Below are 16,425 nucleotides of genomic sequence, written 5' to 3'. Positions count from 1 at the left end.
CACCCTGCTTTTCCGGGGGTGCTTCCTGCTTTGCATTTCGAGAAGTTTGGGTTGCCCCCCCCCACTCGGCACGCCCACTCCTCCACCACTTGTGGGAGGGATAGCTATTTTATCCTCTCTTCTGGTCACAGCCTTCACAGGGGCACACTGGCGCTTCTGTCACCCCCTCATGGCACAACATCACCTCTGTCGGCCTTTAGGGTCTTCGATCACAAGGTCTCCTTCCAGGGGTGAACTACAGGCAGCCACATTTATGTGAGCCTGACCCTCCCGCCCAGCGCTCAGAAATGCAGTTTCTCCGCGGTTGGCACAAGTCCCGTGTCCACCAGAGAAGCCAGGGTTCACCTCCTCCGTGTACTCGTTATTCGCCACTGGAGAGAATATTCTGCTCTTCCCCCATGGGTCCTTCACAGCATGACCTGATACTCAGAGTTCAATGACTGACCTACATGAAGCTTTACTCCAAATAAAGCCTTTCTGTTGACGGCAGGCTCTGTTCCAAGTAAACATTATCCCGAAGAGAACTGTCTCCAGGACTCGGGGGGAAACCAAGGAAGGGAGTCCTTGAAGAAGGGTGTTTGTTCTCGGCCAGCTCGTGGAGTGGAATGAGAGAACCCCTGCAGGTTTCATTGTTAGTTTGTTTCATTGTTACACTCTTGTCTCATTCCGAAAAAGATCAGATAAGCTCTCTTCTCCCTCCCTCCTCCCCAAGCCCTGAACTTTAATCATTCCTAAAAAAAAAAAACCTCTGCTTTTGGCTTGGAAATGAATAAAAATGTCTTACTGAAAAGAAGCCACAGAGGGAGGGGCAGAGATAAATTAGGAGTTTGGGATTAACACATAAAGACTATGATATATAAAATAGATAAACAACAAGGGCCTATTGTATAGCACAGGGAACCATATTCAATATCTTATAATAATCTATGATGGAAAAGAACTTGAAAATCTGAAAAAAAATATTTGAATCAGTTTGCTGTACACCTGAAACTAACACAACATTGTAAATTAACTATAATTCAATTTTTAAAAAGCCACAGAATCCATTAGCAGAACCTTCTAATTCTAGCCCCATTCATTGCCTTAGCCTTGTAAAACATGATCTTGTCTTTTAATGATCCCTGAGGATCCTTAACAAGCCTGCCAAAACCTCCTTGATCCAAGGGTTCCCCCCGATACCAGGTGAGCCTCCAAATTCAGGGAGCCTGTTGCACATTCCCTTCTCACCTCCAGGAAAAATCTCTCTATCCTGAGAACTTGAGGAAATTCATCATTTAAAGTCTTTTCTAAAAATTAGTGTTAAAATGATGAAGAACTTAAAAGAAGTCAGGCAATATAGGCCGATGGAAGTTTTGAAGCTGTGTGGGCTTGTGCAAGTTTCTTAATTGTCTGGGCCATTTTCACTACTGGAAAAGGAAAATAATAATAGTGCCTCTTCATAGGGTTGTGAAGATTAAAAGGGTTAATAGGTGTAAAGTGATTATAACAGGGCCTGGCACAGAGCACACACTCAATAAATGTTAGCCCCCAGAGGGCCTAATATTAGCATCAGTGTATTCGTATTCGTCTTTGTGATACAGCGCATACATAGCAGTATCACAGTTGGAGCCACGGACGACACTCTCACACAAGAAGAGCTGTGCCTGAGTGCTGCTCCCTTCCCAGTTTCTGGCTTATCCTGTCTTCAGATTCTGAAGCATGTAGCATATGACAGCAAGCCAAGCAGTCAAAATAAGAGAGGCCTTTTTTGCGGGGAGGGTAATAGCTCAGTGGTAGAGCGCATGCTTAGCATGCAGGAGTCCTCGTGTTCAATCCCCAGTATATTCAAAAAAGAGAGGAGGAGGCCTTTTGGAGATCACTTGACAGCACTAACACAGTCCCTGCTGTTTGCATTTCTCTGTCATTCATAACTGCAAGAAAAACCTGAGAGCAGCAGAAATATATCAGTTGTGCCTGTGGCCCAGTCATTCCCCTAACCCAAGGCAGATAAGAAGAATTACGTCACTGCCCCGGGAGGGCAGTCAATGGAACTACAAAGCCAGCAGCTGAGAAGCACAGGCGGGAGGTCTACCTGTCCCAGGTGCCCTGCCCTGGCCGAGAACCTGACTATAAGAAAGGCTAAGGATGTCAACCAAGTGCAATTAAGGAAAATGTTCTAACTATAATTATACACATACAGTTATGTGTATATGTATAGTTTTTTGTGTGTAATACACACACACACATTTATATATATATAGGTTATACATACATAATCTAATTGCCAAAAATCGACTGCATCTTACAGTTGCTATAAATTATGAGGTTTCAGTAGTTTTAGTTTATTGATCTCTGTCTGCCCAGCCCTGTGCTGAGCACTTTGTAGTTATTATCTTGTTTCATTCTTACAACAGCCCCATAAAATAATACAGACAGACCTGGGAGATATACCACTCTCATAAAGCGAATATCACAAAAAAGTGAGTCACATGAAGTTTTTTGCTTTCCCGGTGCACATACAAGTTATGTTTACACCATTAGTGCACAATAGCATAATGTCTAAAATCACAATGTACATAGCAAAATTAAAAATACTTCATTGCTAAAAAATGCCAACCATTGTCTGAGCCATCAGTGAGTTGTAGCAGTAACATCAAAGATCACTGATCACAGATCACCATAACAAATATAATAATAAAGAAAACGTTTGAATTGTATGAATTACCGAAATAGGACACAGAGACGTGAGGTGAGCAGATGCTGTTGGGAAAATGGTGCTGATAGGCTTATTCGATGCAGGTTGCTACAAGCCTTTGATTTGTAAAACACACACTATCTGTTTACAAAGTGCAGTTGATCGAAGCACAGTAAAACAAGGTATGCCTGTTACATGGGTGAGGAACCTAAAGCCCAAAGATTTTAAGCAACTTGCCTACAATCACATAATCTGTAAATGACAGATTAGAGATCTGATCCAGGCATCAAACTCTTGAGTGTACATTCTTCCTCCACACATTATACTAATATATTATACTATATTTTCAGGGAGGGTATAGCTCAAGTGGTACAGTGCATGCTTAGCATGCACGAGGTCTTGGGTTCAATCCCCAGGACCACCTCTAAAAATAAATAAATAAGTAAACCTAATTATCTCCCCCCAAAATAAATAAATAAAAATTAAAAAATAAATAAAAATTTTAAAATGTATGTGTTCCATTTCTCCTAGACTTCTAACAATACTAGCTTCTAAGTTCTTGAGACTTTTTGTTGGGGAGACAATTGAATACGGTGTATCTTGGCATTGCATGTTATTGTAAAGAAATCTGAATCCAGCCTGATATTTGCTTCTTGTAGGTGAGTTTGTTTTCGGCCTGGGTACCCTATGGGATTCTTTCTTTACACCGGATATTCAGAAACTTTTCCAGAATGTATGCATTGATTGTTCCATATCAATTTTCCATTTTGATTTACAGAATTTTTTCTTCCTTTAGTTCAGAAAAATTCTTCCATTATACCTTTGAATATTTTTTCTGATACATTTGTCTGCTTTCAGCCTCAGGAAACACTTTGTACATGTACGGAGTACCTCTACTGTTTGTTATTCGGATCTACTATCTTCCTTCTAATTGCCCGAAATTCCTTGTTCAGTTTCTCAAGCCCGCCTTCCATATCATCAGTTGTTCTGTATAGTGATTTTTCTATGTCTCATTGCTTCCAAGGTGGGTTTTCATTTCTGTAATGTTTTGTTATCTTCCATTTTCCCCCTAAGTTCTGACAGTTCATGCTCATGGTTTTAGCTAAAAATGTCTTCTGTCACCAGGGGTAATTATTTTTCTTCCACTTATGTTTTATCTGCCTTATTGCAGTTCCCATGTTGCATCTTTGCCACTTATTAAGCATCTTTGAGTGGGGCACTTAGACCCAAGTCTGCTGACAGTACAGGAAGGGGTCGGGGAGGGATGAAGGCGTAGGTATCTGGTGACTTCAGATTGGACATGTCTCGGAACTTCTTGACCAAATATGCTTCTTCCCATTGAGATAAATAGGTCAGGGCAGATGGTCCACAGGGTTCACACTAGAGCCTCCCAGCTCACAAGTTTTTGTTGGTGTTAAGGAGAACCTCTGTTCCCCAAGCTTCACAGTCCCACGTGGGCATCTCCACAGGGGTAACATCCCTGCCCTCTTTTTGTCACTTGCCTGCCTTTTCTCAGAGGCAGGATAACTGCTCAGGTTAGTAGGTGTGGGGGAAAGAGTGGAGCAGACTCAGATAACCTCTTCTGGCCTTTTCTTTTTGATATTTACCTTCCCACAGAGACCTGCAATCCTGGTCCACGTGGACATGAGGGAAACTGATGAGGGCAGAATCTATCCCGTGAAGGGAGGTCTGGGGCTGGGTGGGTGAGTTTAATTCTGGGATGAACTATTAAAAAGCTCTTTGCTGCTACACATCTAAGCCATCTCCTGTAACATGTCATGTCTGTAATAAAACTGATAATCATATTCAGTTGTCATCTGTATTTTATCTATCAATTGCTCCAAACCCAGTAAAGTAGGAAAGAGGTATTAGTTATTAGTCCCTAAAGTCCTAACATTCTGATGAGCTGGCAGGAACCTTGAGAAGAATAAAGGTGAGAATCTAGAGGCCAAAGTAACATTTGGAGATTGAGGCTCCTGGTGACGCCAGGACTAGCACTGTTAGGCGTTAATGCTCCGATAGTGTAAGCCACGCAGGATTTTGACCTTGGCAAGTGAAAGCAGCTTAGTGCTTATAGAAGAATGGCTGTTGTTACAGATGCAGGGATGTTTTAATAAGCCTTTGTGAGCATGAGTTTTTAGGACTGTTTTCACTCTATGCCTCAGTCTTATTGTGCAAAGGAAGTGTGAGGAAAAGTAGTTGGCTCTCAGAAACAAGAGGGAAATTGCACCAGAGGAAGACAGCATTTTCTTAAGCCCAGACAGATGCAAAAAAGAAAAGGAGGTGCATATCTATCTACATATTCTTAAAGAGAGGATTCGACTAGACCAGACTGGAGACTGGGAATCAGAGAAATCTTTCAGAGGCAGAAAGACAAGATTTCAGATGATGGACTGGCATCCAGAATGCACCTCACCACCCCAGAGAGAATCAGATCCAGGGGGCTATTAAGTCATTCTTTTAAAGATACATGTTCCCCAATGTTCATAGCAGCACTATTTGCAGACAAATAAGCAACATAAATGTCCATCGACAGATGATTGGATAAAGAAGCTGTAGTATATATATTTATATAGAGAAAATAGAATATTACTCAGCCATAAAAAGTAATGCAATAATGCCATTTGCAGCAACATCGATGAACCTAGAGATTATCATACTAAGTGAAGTTTAAGTCAGACAGAGAAAGACAAATATCATTACTTATACACGGAATCTAAAAATGATTCACATGAACTTACTTACAAAACAGAAATAGACTCACAGAGGTAGAAAACAAACTTATGGTTACCAAAGGGTAAAGATGGGGGAAGGGATAAATTAGGAGTTCGGGATTAACAAATACAAACTTCTATGTACAGAATAGATAACAAGTTTCTTCTGTATTGCACAGGGAACTACATTCAATATCTTGTAATAACCTATAATGAAAAAGAATATGAAAACGAATATATATGTATGTATAACTGAATCACTATGCTATGCAGCAAAAAATTGTAAATCAACTAAGCTTTGAATTTAAAAAGTCATTCTCTTAAAGCTGTGGTACCATCTGAAATATAAGTAGCTAGGGAAGCCAGCAGTCACCCTGTGTCTGTCCCACTGTCGTCTGTGGGTGTGTGGCAAGCAAGCCCGTTATTTCTTTAGTTCACAGATCTTCAGGTGCAGGGGAGGAGACTTAAGGAGCTGTCCCTGAGGAGCCTCGTTCACCTCAGCTTGAGTAGGATGACAAGATCCTCAATGTGAAGCTGATGCCCTATGGGATGAGACTTCGGGGCTTTGGGGGAGCGGTGAGTGATTTTGCACATGGAAGTGATGTGAATTGTAGCTGGAGGGCAGACTGTGCAGATCATTTTTTCCAAAGGTGGCCACAACTGTATCTCCTGTTCTACATGTTTCACCACAGGGAGACCCGGATGCCCCTCCCATTAAGAACTGGGTCTGTGGGCTTGACCTTCCCTCCATCTGGTCACTTGCTTACAATCCACACAATCTGAGATTGGGCCAGAAAAGACATTGGAGCATCTGCCTTGTTTGATGGAGCACTCATGTCTGAAAGCTGAGCCACCATGGATGGTGTCCTGAGGCCACTGAACTGTGAGGAATCTAAGCCACATGGACGATCCAGTCAGCAGTCCTTGACGTTGAGACCTTCCAGCCCAGCAGCTGGACATAGGATGATGCAGCCTCCTGCCATCACCTCACTACCCCCACCCAGCCTTGGAATCTTCCTAGCTGAGGCCTCAGACATCGTGGAGCAGACAAGCTGCTCCCACTGTGTCCTTTCCAAATTCCAGCCCAGAGAATCCTGAGTATCATCAAATGATTGCTGTTTTAAGCCACTGCATGTGGTGGTTTGTGATGCAGTAAACAGAACAGGGAACCACCACGTAAAGACTGGCAGAGCTATACAAAGCATCAATAAGATGTGGGGCTGTTTGAGAGGAGAACCCAGGAAGAGGAGCATAGAGTAGCTAAGGTACCTAATAGGAGCTTTAAAGCAAAACCGTTACCATGGACGTAGGGGTTTGCCTGTGACCTGTGGGACGGGTCCAGAACAGACAGCCAGGACTCCAAGGACAGACGCAAGGAGGAAGAGACACACGGAAGGGTATCAAGGCAAGAAGACAAGAGCTTGAGTCCAGGCCTGGCTTAGATTTTTGGTTTATTTGGAAAATGCTTTTCAAGTGAGATGATCCAACTCAGGGAGGTGAGAGTTGACAAGCCTGGTTTGGACAACCGTTGCCTTTGGCCGACCCATGACACACTGACTTCCTCTCTCTCACTGCGATAAGAAAAAAGTCTATGTTAGAAAAATAAACGTCTGACCAGAAAACAAGGACAAAGTAAAAGGGGGAAAGTCCAGCAAAAACAGCGGCCTTCCATGGGGCAGAGAAGGAAAGGGGACAACTAAGAACTGGATGAACCCATTCAACCTTCAACAACTCGGCAGAGCCTTCCTGAGAGAGGAGCAGAAAAACACGGAAAACGCTGGAAGCTCCTCCCAGCCTTCAGAGCAGGAGACTCAGCAGGAAGGCGTGCTGCTCGAGACCTGCAACTCAGAGGCTGTGGGAAACCATCTCTGGAGGATCAAGATGTCGGAGCAACGGGATGAGCTTCGAACTATTCAAAACAGCTTCAGCTCAGAAGTCTGCCGAGATGGACCCTCAGGCTGAAACAAACATGGGAGGGAGGGAGGAGCTTCCTTGGGAAGCAGGATTCACAGGCCTTGGCAATTCTGGAGCCAGAGGCAGAGGCAACGGTCCCTGAGGCACAGGATTGGAAAAAGCCCACTCCCAGGAGGGTGAGTGTGGACTGAGCACCGGAGGGTGAGTGTGGACCGAGCAGAAACAGGCGCTCAAGATGGACATGGAATTCAGGAGGTTGTTTAGCTTGCAACATGCTTCCTTCCTCCCTCTCTCTCTCTCTCCCTCTCCCACTCCTCTTCTACCTAAGCTGCAACACAGAACAACAAAAAGTGGAAAATAGGAAAAAGGGGTTACAAAGTATGGAGGACAGAGTGAGAAGATCCAATATCTAATCAATGTCGCAGAAGGAGAGATGGGGGAGAGGCAAAACTAGAAAAGATTGTATCTGAAAATCTTGCGGAATTTATAAGATATAAAAGCTTAGATTTGGGAAACACAACAATCCTCAGGCAGGATAAATACAAAGAAATTCACATTTGGAACTGTTGTAGCAAAACTGAAGAACACCAAAGACAAAGAAAGAGAAGGTCTTTAAAAGGTGCTGAACTTCTCCAACCTCGGATGTCCTGCAGGGATGACATCTGTTCCAGTGGACAAGAATCCAGACTAAAGCTACTGAAGGGACCGTGACTCCACCAGGCCTGAGACAAAACTCACACAGACTGTACCCAAAGTGAGGGAGATGTGGGGTTTTATGAGTTTTGTTTTTTGACTTGCCTTTAATCTGGATTTTTAATTAATAATCAGGGGCTTTGATTTCTTTGGCTAGAAACTCATGAAGTCAAATATATTTCATTTTGAATTTTAATTTCTCCTTTATGTTCTGATAGTAGGAGGAGACTCCTGTTGTTTAAATCTGGGGCATTGTTATGTTGCTGACATTGAATTTTTAGACGATCTCGATGCTCTCGTTTCATGTCACTGTGTGATCTCTGATGAGCAATACTGACCATCTGTGGGGCCTCAGAGTTCATTTAACTAATATACTTGCTGTTCTAATCCATTTTAATCGTGGAGGGGGAGGGGTATCAAAACTGCCAAACACTGGACCCAAGGAGAACGCCCAAAGGAAACAGTGGCTGTTGTGGGCAGCGTACCCTCCTGATGACTGCTCATCTAGCCCTTTAAGGGGAGCCCCGAGTGAAGAACACACAGAGCTGGAGGGTATTGGGGGAGATCATTCCCCTTGTCTCACGTCCCCATGAAGGGACCGCCAGGTAGGATCTTTCTGACCCCTTCACTCTCTCTCCAACTTCCACGTGACAAGTCACTCCTGGGGCAGGAAGGTCTCCTCTCATTGGTGGGTTTAGTGGAAGGAACAGAAGGGGCCTGGCTCAGCCCCTCCCAGGCTTTACCCTTTGAACTGCCTGCCCTCGGAGAGCGTCCATTCTCTCTAGTCCTGGGCCCACCTCTGTGTCTCCAGATGCTGAACTTGGCCCCGAAGAAGATGAATGTGTTTACTGTTGAGATAAGTGTTAGGAAGCCTGTTGTGACATCCACAGTCCATCCTCCAACCCAGCTTTTCTCAAAAATGGAGCCACAGTTTTTATCACCACCTGCCTCCTGTCTCGGATCCCTCAGTTCTCAGTTGGTTCTAGACTCATGAGTGGACATTATTTATTGGCCCCGTAAAGTCCCGACAGTATCATCAGTTGACTTGGTCAGCAGTGATAGAGCAAGCTGCCAGCTCCCCTGTTTTCTCTCCTGCAAAATCTCACGGCAGTTTCTTCAGGTTAAGAATTCTACAGAAAACAGGTGGCCTGTCCAGACAATTCCTCCCTGAACCTGATGTCTCTGCTGCTCTCCTGCAAGGAGCCAACCTCTAGTCCCCACTGGCCCGAGTCAAGGATCCTCTTTCTTTCCTCTTATCTACTGAGCTGATACATGTTTAGAAATGTCACAGCAGATAGAAAACAAAAGCCCAGATGCACGTCACTGAGAATTACTCTTAAGTAATTCCTCCTCCTGATCCTCTCAAGACACCTGCTCAGATGTAGATGGTAAACATCAGAACATGGACTTTGGAAGACATTCTTCTAAGAAAAAAGCTTCCAGGTATTACTGCCTCTCATAAAAAATGATGACAAGGCACGTGTATGTCACAGTCATCAGAGGCAATCTCACACCATGTCTTGCAAACCTGCCATGACTACTGTCTCCACCAAAGAGCAAGAAGGCAAAAAATAGCAAATAAATTCTTCATAGCTTGTAAGCAGCTGACCAAAAGAAAACAAAACCAACAAGCTCACTTTTGCCCCACTTTCCTGAGAAGCTAAGCCCCTCAGGAAAACGAGAATGTCACTGCTCACTAGACAGGACTGCGGGGAAATGTTTAAAAGGCAAATCATCCTAAGGCAGAAAAAAGGTGTGGAAATGTAGAGTCTTGGTTCTAGCAATGACGTTGGGTCAACTGGAAAGCACCCAGTGCCTCGGTTTCTCCATTTGTAACTTGTAAATATGTGACTTGGAAATATAGCTACATTTGCATTATTTTAATGAGTGACACGTTGACATGTTACTACCATTACGACAGTTTAAAATATACCATCTTTAACAGTTAAAAAACATAAGTAGTACCCTTCTGCAAAGTGCTGTCTTGAGCACTGAAGGATGAGGAATGTAACATTTATAAGAGCCCTCTGAAAAATAACACATTATGAAGGTATTATTCTTTATCGAAAGAAAAGCATGGAGAATCTTTAAAATAGGTGTACTGATACCTGAGATGAGACTCAGAGTTAAGTGTCTTCTCCAGTATCAGAACCAGTGAATGAGTGAAGAAGTTCCAGAACATGTATTTTCTTTTTCTTCTTTATTGAAGTACAGTTGACTTACAATGCAGGTTCGTTTCAGGTGTACAGCAGAGTGATTCAGTTACACACGCACACATACATATTCTTTTCCATTTTAGGTTATTACAAGATACTGAATGTAGTTCCCTGTGCTGTATAGTAGGGGACTATAGTTGTTTCTCTCTTTTGTATACAGTAGTGTGTATCTGCAAATCCCAAACTCTTAATTTATCCCTCTCCCCTCTTCTCCTTTGGTAACCATAAGTTTGTTTTCTACAGAACCTGTATTTTCTAATTACAGGTCCATGATCCTTCTGGTTCACCTCACTAAAGATGCTGCTAACCTGCCATCAGAAGACACTTGTTTTGTGAGGTTTTCCAGGAATGGGGATGGATCTGCACTGATTATACATATGACTAACAGCAAACCACTCTGAGGTCGGCTGCCGGTCCCTGGGTGTGAAGGAGGGTGAGGACTGGTCCGCAGAAGGATCTCAGTAATATTTTCTTGTTCTTGTCCCTTCAGCCCTTGGACAGTCACTACCAACCACAGCCACCAAGTGCCATGTTGAGCAGTTCATACACACAATATGATTTCATATTTCATATCAAAGATAATTACCCATTTTACAGATGAAGAAACTGAGGTTGAGTAAGTTTAAGTAACTCTCCAGAGGTCACTCAGTATCGGAATGAGGATTAAATTAATAGTGTATTCATTTGCACTTTTTGACATGCCATTTTGTGATCACTGCCAAATAATTTTTCACACCCTGTGATTTTTTTTTTCTTTCTTTGGTCTTTTTTTTCCCTTAGGGTTTATAATTAAGGGCCTACGTTCAACCTTCTCATTCTTCGTACTCTACCATTGACTAGCTGTGTGACTCTGGTCCTGACTCTCAGTCTCTGTTTGCTTATCTGGAAAAATAGAGATAGCAAGTATTCTCTCTCGCTAATTATTTTCCAAAACATATAATTCTCCAAATGTCGGTGACATGCTGCTGTGATGACTCTCCCTGCGCTTTCACAGTGTCTGACAACTCCCAGATGTCAGTAAACCCTTAGTTTCATTAAAAATTAACTCAGTTATCAGAGTGACCTCTGCATTTTAGAAGAAAATGGCTAAGAACGAGGAATTGGTCTCTTTATCTTTTTTTTTTCAGTTGAATTTGATCTCACAAACGTGAAACAGTGCCTATTTTTCAGTCTCCCTTTCAGCTTTCTTATTCATTCCCTGTGACTGACCCAGAACCCATCCCTGGGCAGCAGGAGAGGCGAGGGGCTGTGCAGACTGTCAGGAACGCGCAGAGAGATGGAAGGGAATCTAGCAAGCCTCTGTCCTGGGCTAGATCCTGTGATCTGGGGTAGGTGTGTATGCTTATCACTGAACCCTCGCGTGGGAGTGAATGGTTGAAAATGCTTGCAAAAACAACGGGGAGGGTCAGATACGGACAAACAGCAAAGTAACAGCTTCTGGAAATTAAGCATCATGCTTTCTAAAATTATTTCATAATTATTGCCAACGTCCCATCATTCCAATCCAGCCTCTGCAGTAGAAAGAGAACGCAGGGAACCAATATCTAGGAAGCCTTCTTCCCCTGCCCGATTTGAAAAGTTGCATTCCTTGTGTAGTTTCTGGTCTGACTTACTTACTTCATGGTACTGGGTGCTGGGAGAGAGGTAGCAAATTCCCCCTCGCCTCTCCGAAAACCATGAGCCTGGCCTACTTTGCTTGTCTCTGGATAAAATCTGCTTTTAGTGTCCGCAGGATGGTCCGTGTGAAAGGCTCCCATCAGGCTACAGCACTGAGTCTTAACTAGAAGCTCCTGGGAGCAGCCAATCAGCAGTGTGCAAACCCTCCCCAGCAATGAACTTTGCTGATCACCGTGTGGGCACTGCCTCTAGCAGGTTGGCTGGGGAAATGAAATGTCAGGAAGGTGGTGAGAGCAAGAGAGAGAGAGAGAGAGAGAGAGGGAAAGAAAGCAGTTTGGAAATCAAAACAAAATTAATGTAAATAAATTCACAGAAAAAGGCATTTTATAAAAAGAAAGAAATAAATTAAATAATACAGATATTTCAGATCTAAATGTGTCATTTATAAAGCATGTAAATGGTAAGCCTATCCTACACAGAGCTACACAGAACTTTTAAAATAAAAAGCCAACATACGGCGAAGTATTTGTTTAAACACAAATCGAGGGCAAAGAGAGCTCTGTTTGTGAAATGTTAAAGAAAAGCCTGAAAAATAGAAATAAAATAAGAACATTAAAAAAAACCCATGAAAGTCAAGGAAGATCTAATAAAGTAAACAAGGAGTAGGAAAAAAGGCGAACAAAACAAATGGCGTCCCTAAGTCTCGAGAGAGAAAACTGATTGTCCCACACTTCCTAGGACCTGAAGGCACCTGTTGTTTTCACCCCTCCCTGCTTTCCCCAGACACACCTATAACCTTCTTCCCTCCAACACACTCACACCAAGAGCCATCCAAATTTTGGACTTCAAACCTAACTTTTTTTTCTTTCATGCTGGTACTTTTTACTTTTTTCATTTTGCCTCTTACTTTAGCCAAAAATATCTGCTCCACCGTTGCCTTTTCCTGTCGGGGATGGACTCCCATGGGCTAGATACTGATCTAAAGCTTGCAGACTCCCTGTCTTGGTGCAATCTTTCAGACATTCTTTTCTCCCAGGTGATGTTTTAAACTTCTGCTCCTTCTGTCTGATTCTCCAATGTATTTTCTCCATGAACCCCAGAGATGTTTAAAGTCTTAACTGTATGTACAGCCTGTTTTGTTAACATTTAATTGGAATGAGTGGTCTTATTTTTGACTCTTCTATGATCTCAGACATAAAATATAACTGGTGTCAATTCCCACACCATTCAGATAAAGCAAAACATGGAAAAGAGCCACAGAACCAGGAGAGACTGAAGGCTTGCTAAGTAAAACTGTCTCTTTAGATCCATATCTCACAAAACAAAGTGATGGGTTACCTGATTCTGATCACTCAACCAGGAGGTACCACAGTTCTTTAGCCTATAGGTACTTCAAAATGCTTTAAGCTAGAATTCTAGATATATAGAAAATCTTTCTCCTGGATCTGTTGAAGTCAAGAGTCATTTTTTTCCCTCATATTTTATACCTCCTGGTATAAATCAACACATATGGATTAATCATATTTCTCCTTAGGAGAGGAGACAGTTGGGTTAATGTCAGATTGTGAGATTTATGTAACCCAAATATTTACTCTTTACCTTACGCTTACTTAGGTGATAGAAAGGATATCAAAATGTATATTTCAGTAAAGTGATAAATACATAACTTGAGACGTAAATGCTAAGTCTTTACCCTAAAATCACTTAGAGGGTTTAAACACATTAAGTTTCTAATAGAAGAATTCAGAAATATCAAAATCTACCAAAATAATCATTTTAACATACAACATGGATCTTAAAGCATTTGTATATGTGTGTATGATACTGATAAGTACAGTTACTTAAAGTAGAATATCATATAGCATCAAACACTTCAAAAGAAGATAAATACTCTGGAATTAAGACAGGAGAAACACATATAGTCAGGGTGAAATATTTGTCTTAAGCCTCTTGTTATCCTAGCACGGACATAAACATTGGAAAGCACTGCTTCTCAAATGAGAGCTAAACTAATTATTAGGTTATAATATCTGATAATAATCCAATGTTTTAAAAATAGAGCCATGTTTGCCTACCAAATTTTGGTGTCGGTCAAAGAATCAACCTCTTTGCCTAAATTGCTTTTGCTCTATGCAGGTAAATAGCATCTGTCAAGAGTAAAGACAAAATTAGAACTAAAGACACAAGGGAAGGTTAGTAATGGTGACAATTCCATTGCCAACACTAACTACTTGTTTGATCAGCTTCCTCGCCTTAAATTTTTACTTAGCAAGAAGTATATTTCTTTCTTATATCAAATATGTGGATTTTATGATCTGGAACCTCAAGTAGTAATTTTTACGTGATGACTTATATAAACAAGGCATAGGATCTCAAGTTAACTAATTATCGTCTTTTACAAAAGATGAGGCCCTGATTCATTAAATCAAATAAAGATATAGACTCTAGTTTCATGTCTCTTCCCTTTTATACTCAACATATACTAAAGGTGCTCTCATAATTCACATTGTACCAAGGGAAAAGTTTAAACAGAGATAGGCTAAGGGACTGTTCCCAGGTGACAACGTTTACAACGGCAGGAAAGATAGGAGGAATATGACAAAAAATGCAAACTCTTACCCCGAGGTTCCCAGGCTGAGCTATATGATGCCCCATCTGTTCAGCTTCAAATAAGAAGAATCATGAAATGTCTTAAAAACCAGCTGAGCAATTAGAATTCATTGATACTGGATTACCACATAATTCAAAGGCTTGCATTGTGATTTCTTTAAAAAACAATACTCTTTACCAAGTGCCTATTAAGTGCTTAAGCACTTGGGATCCCGTTTGGTCTTTACTGCCCCCACATTACAGATGGGCAAACAGGGCAGGTGAAGCAAACTGGCTTTTGCCCCGTGTCAGAACCAGGAGTTGGACCTGGTCTGTTCCTGTGGTCCAGCGCCTCACAAAGCCCTGGAAATTGCTCTTCTGCAAGAAGCTTCTAATGTATTTTTTAAAATTCCTTTTGTGGTGATAAAGAAATTTGGTTCCACCTAATAATTTATCTTTTGGATTCTTTGTTACCAATTTATTGTTCTCTTCCCAGATTTAATTCAGTCTTTTGACAGATGACCCAGTGACTTGGTTCCCACTCGTAAGTCCCTCCTAAAGATTCACAGGTAGGCAGCTTTTCCTTTTTCTCAAACAGGACAGATGTATAGAATAAATAAACACAAATGTTTCCATCCCCTCCAAAAAGAGAGCTAAGTGTACTAATCACCTTTATTTTTTCTCTCTCCACATTGTATCACATTCCTTGAATATATTCCTCATAGATTTGTTTCTTCTTTGATTGATGGGAGCTGTTTATGCAGCCCAGTATTTTTTGAACACATTGAGGGGGCATGAAAATATTATTTTTAAGCATAGCCCCGGGTCACATCTGGGTGGACAAAATGAGCCACTTGTTAAAGGAGACTCTTCCTGTGCCGCGTCCACTTTCTTTCAAAGGGCTCCCCCTGCGGCCAGGGTTGAGGGCTTTACTCCCTCTCCGCCCCTGTCTGCACGGCTTTTCATTCCCGGTGACTGAAAATTAAAGGCCCCCACGTGGCCGCTGCCACTCAGCTCACAAGGAACTTGGACTGGAAGCGACTCTTCGGAGAAAGCCCTTCAGGGAAGTCCCGGGGACCAGAGGCCGACCGAAGGAATCGGGCCTCTGCCCCCAGCGCCCCCAGCGGCCCCCGAGAGAGCGCCGGCCGGGCCCCTGACCGTCCCACAAGCCCCGACGGCCGCTTACCCGTCTCAGCGTCTCCCCGGGGCCCCGGCGGCGCGCGGTAACAGCAGTCCAAGAAGATGACATAGTTCAAAGCATTGAAGAGCAGCCCGACCAGTCCGGCGCTGAGCACCAGCAGCGGCGCCTGCGTCTTCTGGGGGCTGATGTACCTTTTGACGCCTTCAACCAGGATGCTGAACATCAGGGCCACGGCGAAAACGGAGTTGCCGAAGGCCCCCAGGACGTCCGCGCGCAGGAGGCCGAACGTGCCCTTGCTGTGCCGGCGGATGCTGCTGGCCCGCACGCCCGCGAGCCCGACGACCATGGAGACCAGGTGGGAAAGGACCGCGAAGGCATCAGACGCCAAGGAGAGGGAGTTGCCGATGTGCGCGATCACCAGCTCCATCACGAAGAGGAGGATGCTGACGACGCACATGAGGATTAAACGGAAGCTTCTCCCCGAGTACCGGCCCATGGCGCCCGGCTCGGCTCCGCGCTGTCCCCGTCCCCGGCCTGGGGAGTCTGAGCTCGGCGGGGAGCAGGTCCAGATGCAGTGGCGACAGCTCCTGCGTAACTCTCCCCTTCAGCCTGGCAGCGCTTGTCACATTTGAGAATCACCTTTTACAGGCTGCTGTAAAGTCATAAAACAGTTTAAAGGGCAATTAAGCAAGAGATGTCACGTGAGCGGGGACCTGGGGGGAAATCACTGACTTCAGATACGAACTTGAGGGGTTTCTCTTGTTCATTTGTTTGTGAGCTTAGCTGGAGAAGTCAGGAGCCTCTGTGTCGGAATCATGCCACGCTCCCCGTGGCTGTGGCCCTCTCACTTTCCACACTCCGTGTTTG

At 43.3% G+C, this 16,425-nt stretch overlaps 1 protein-coding gene across 1 annotated transcript in view; it reads right to left on the bottom strand.

Annotated features, from left to right (window-relative positions):
- The window catches only part of SLC30A10 (solute carrier family 30 member 10), a 29,996-nt gene extending 13,942 nt beyond the window's left edge, over nucleotides 1-16,054 (bottom strand). Inside the window, exon 1 of the mRNA XM_072948250.1 lies at nucleotides 15,604-16,054. Coding sequence (XP_072804351.1) covers nucleotides 15,604-16,054 — 451 coding nt within the window. The remainder of the gene's footprint in view (nucleotides 1-15,603) is intronic.
- Nucleotides 16,055-16,425: the final 371 nt, after the last annotated feature.

The sequence above is a fragment of the Vicugna pacos genome, chromosome 23 (assembly GCF_048564905.1).
Source record: "Vicugna pacos chromosome 23, VicPac4, whole genome shotgun sequence".
NCBI classification, from domain to species: Eukaryota; Metazoa; Chordata; class Mammalia; order Artiodactyla; family Camelidae; genus Vicugna; species Vicugna pacos.
This window is presented reverse-complemented; position numbering and strand designations above follow the sequence as displayed.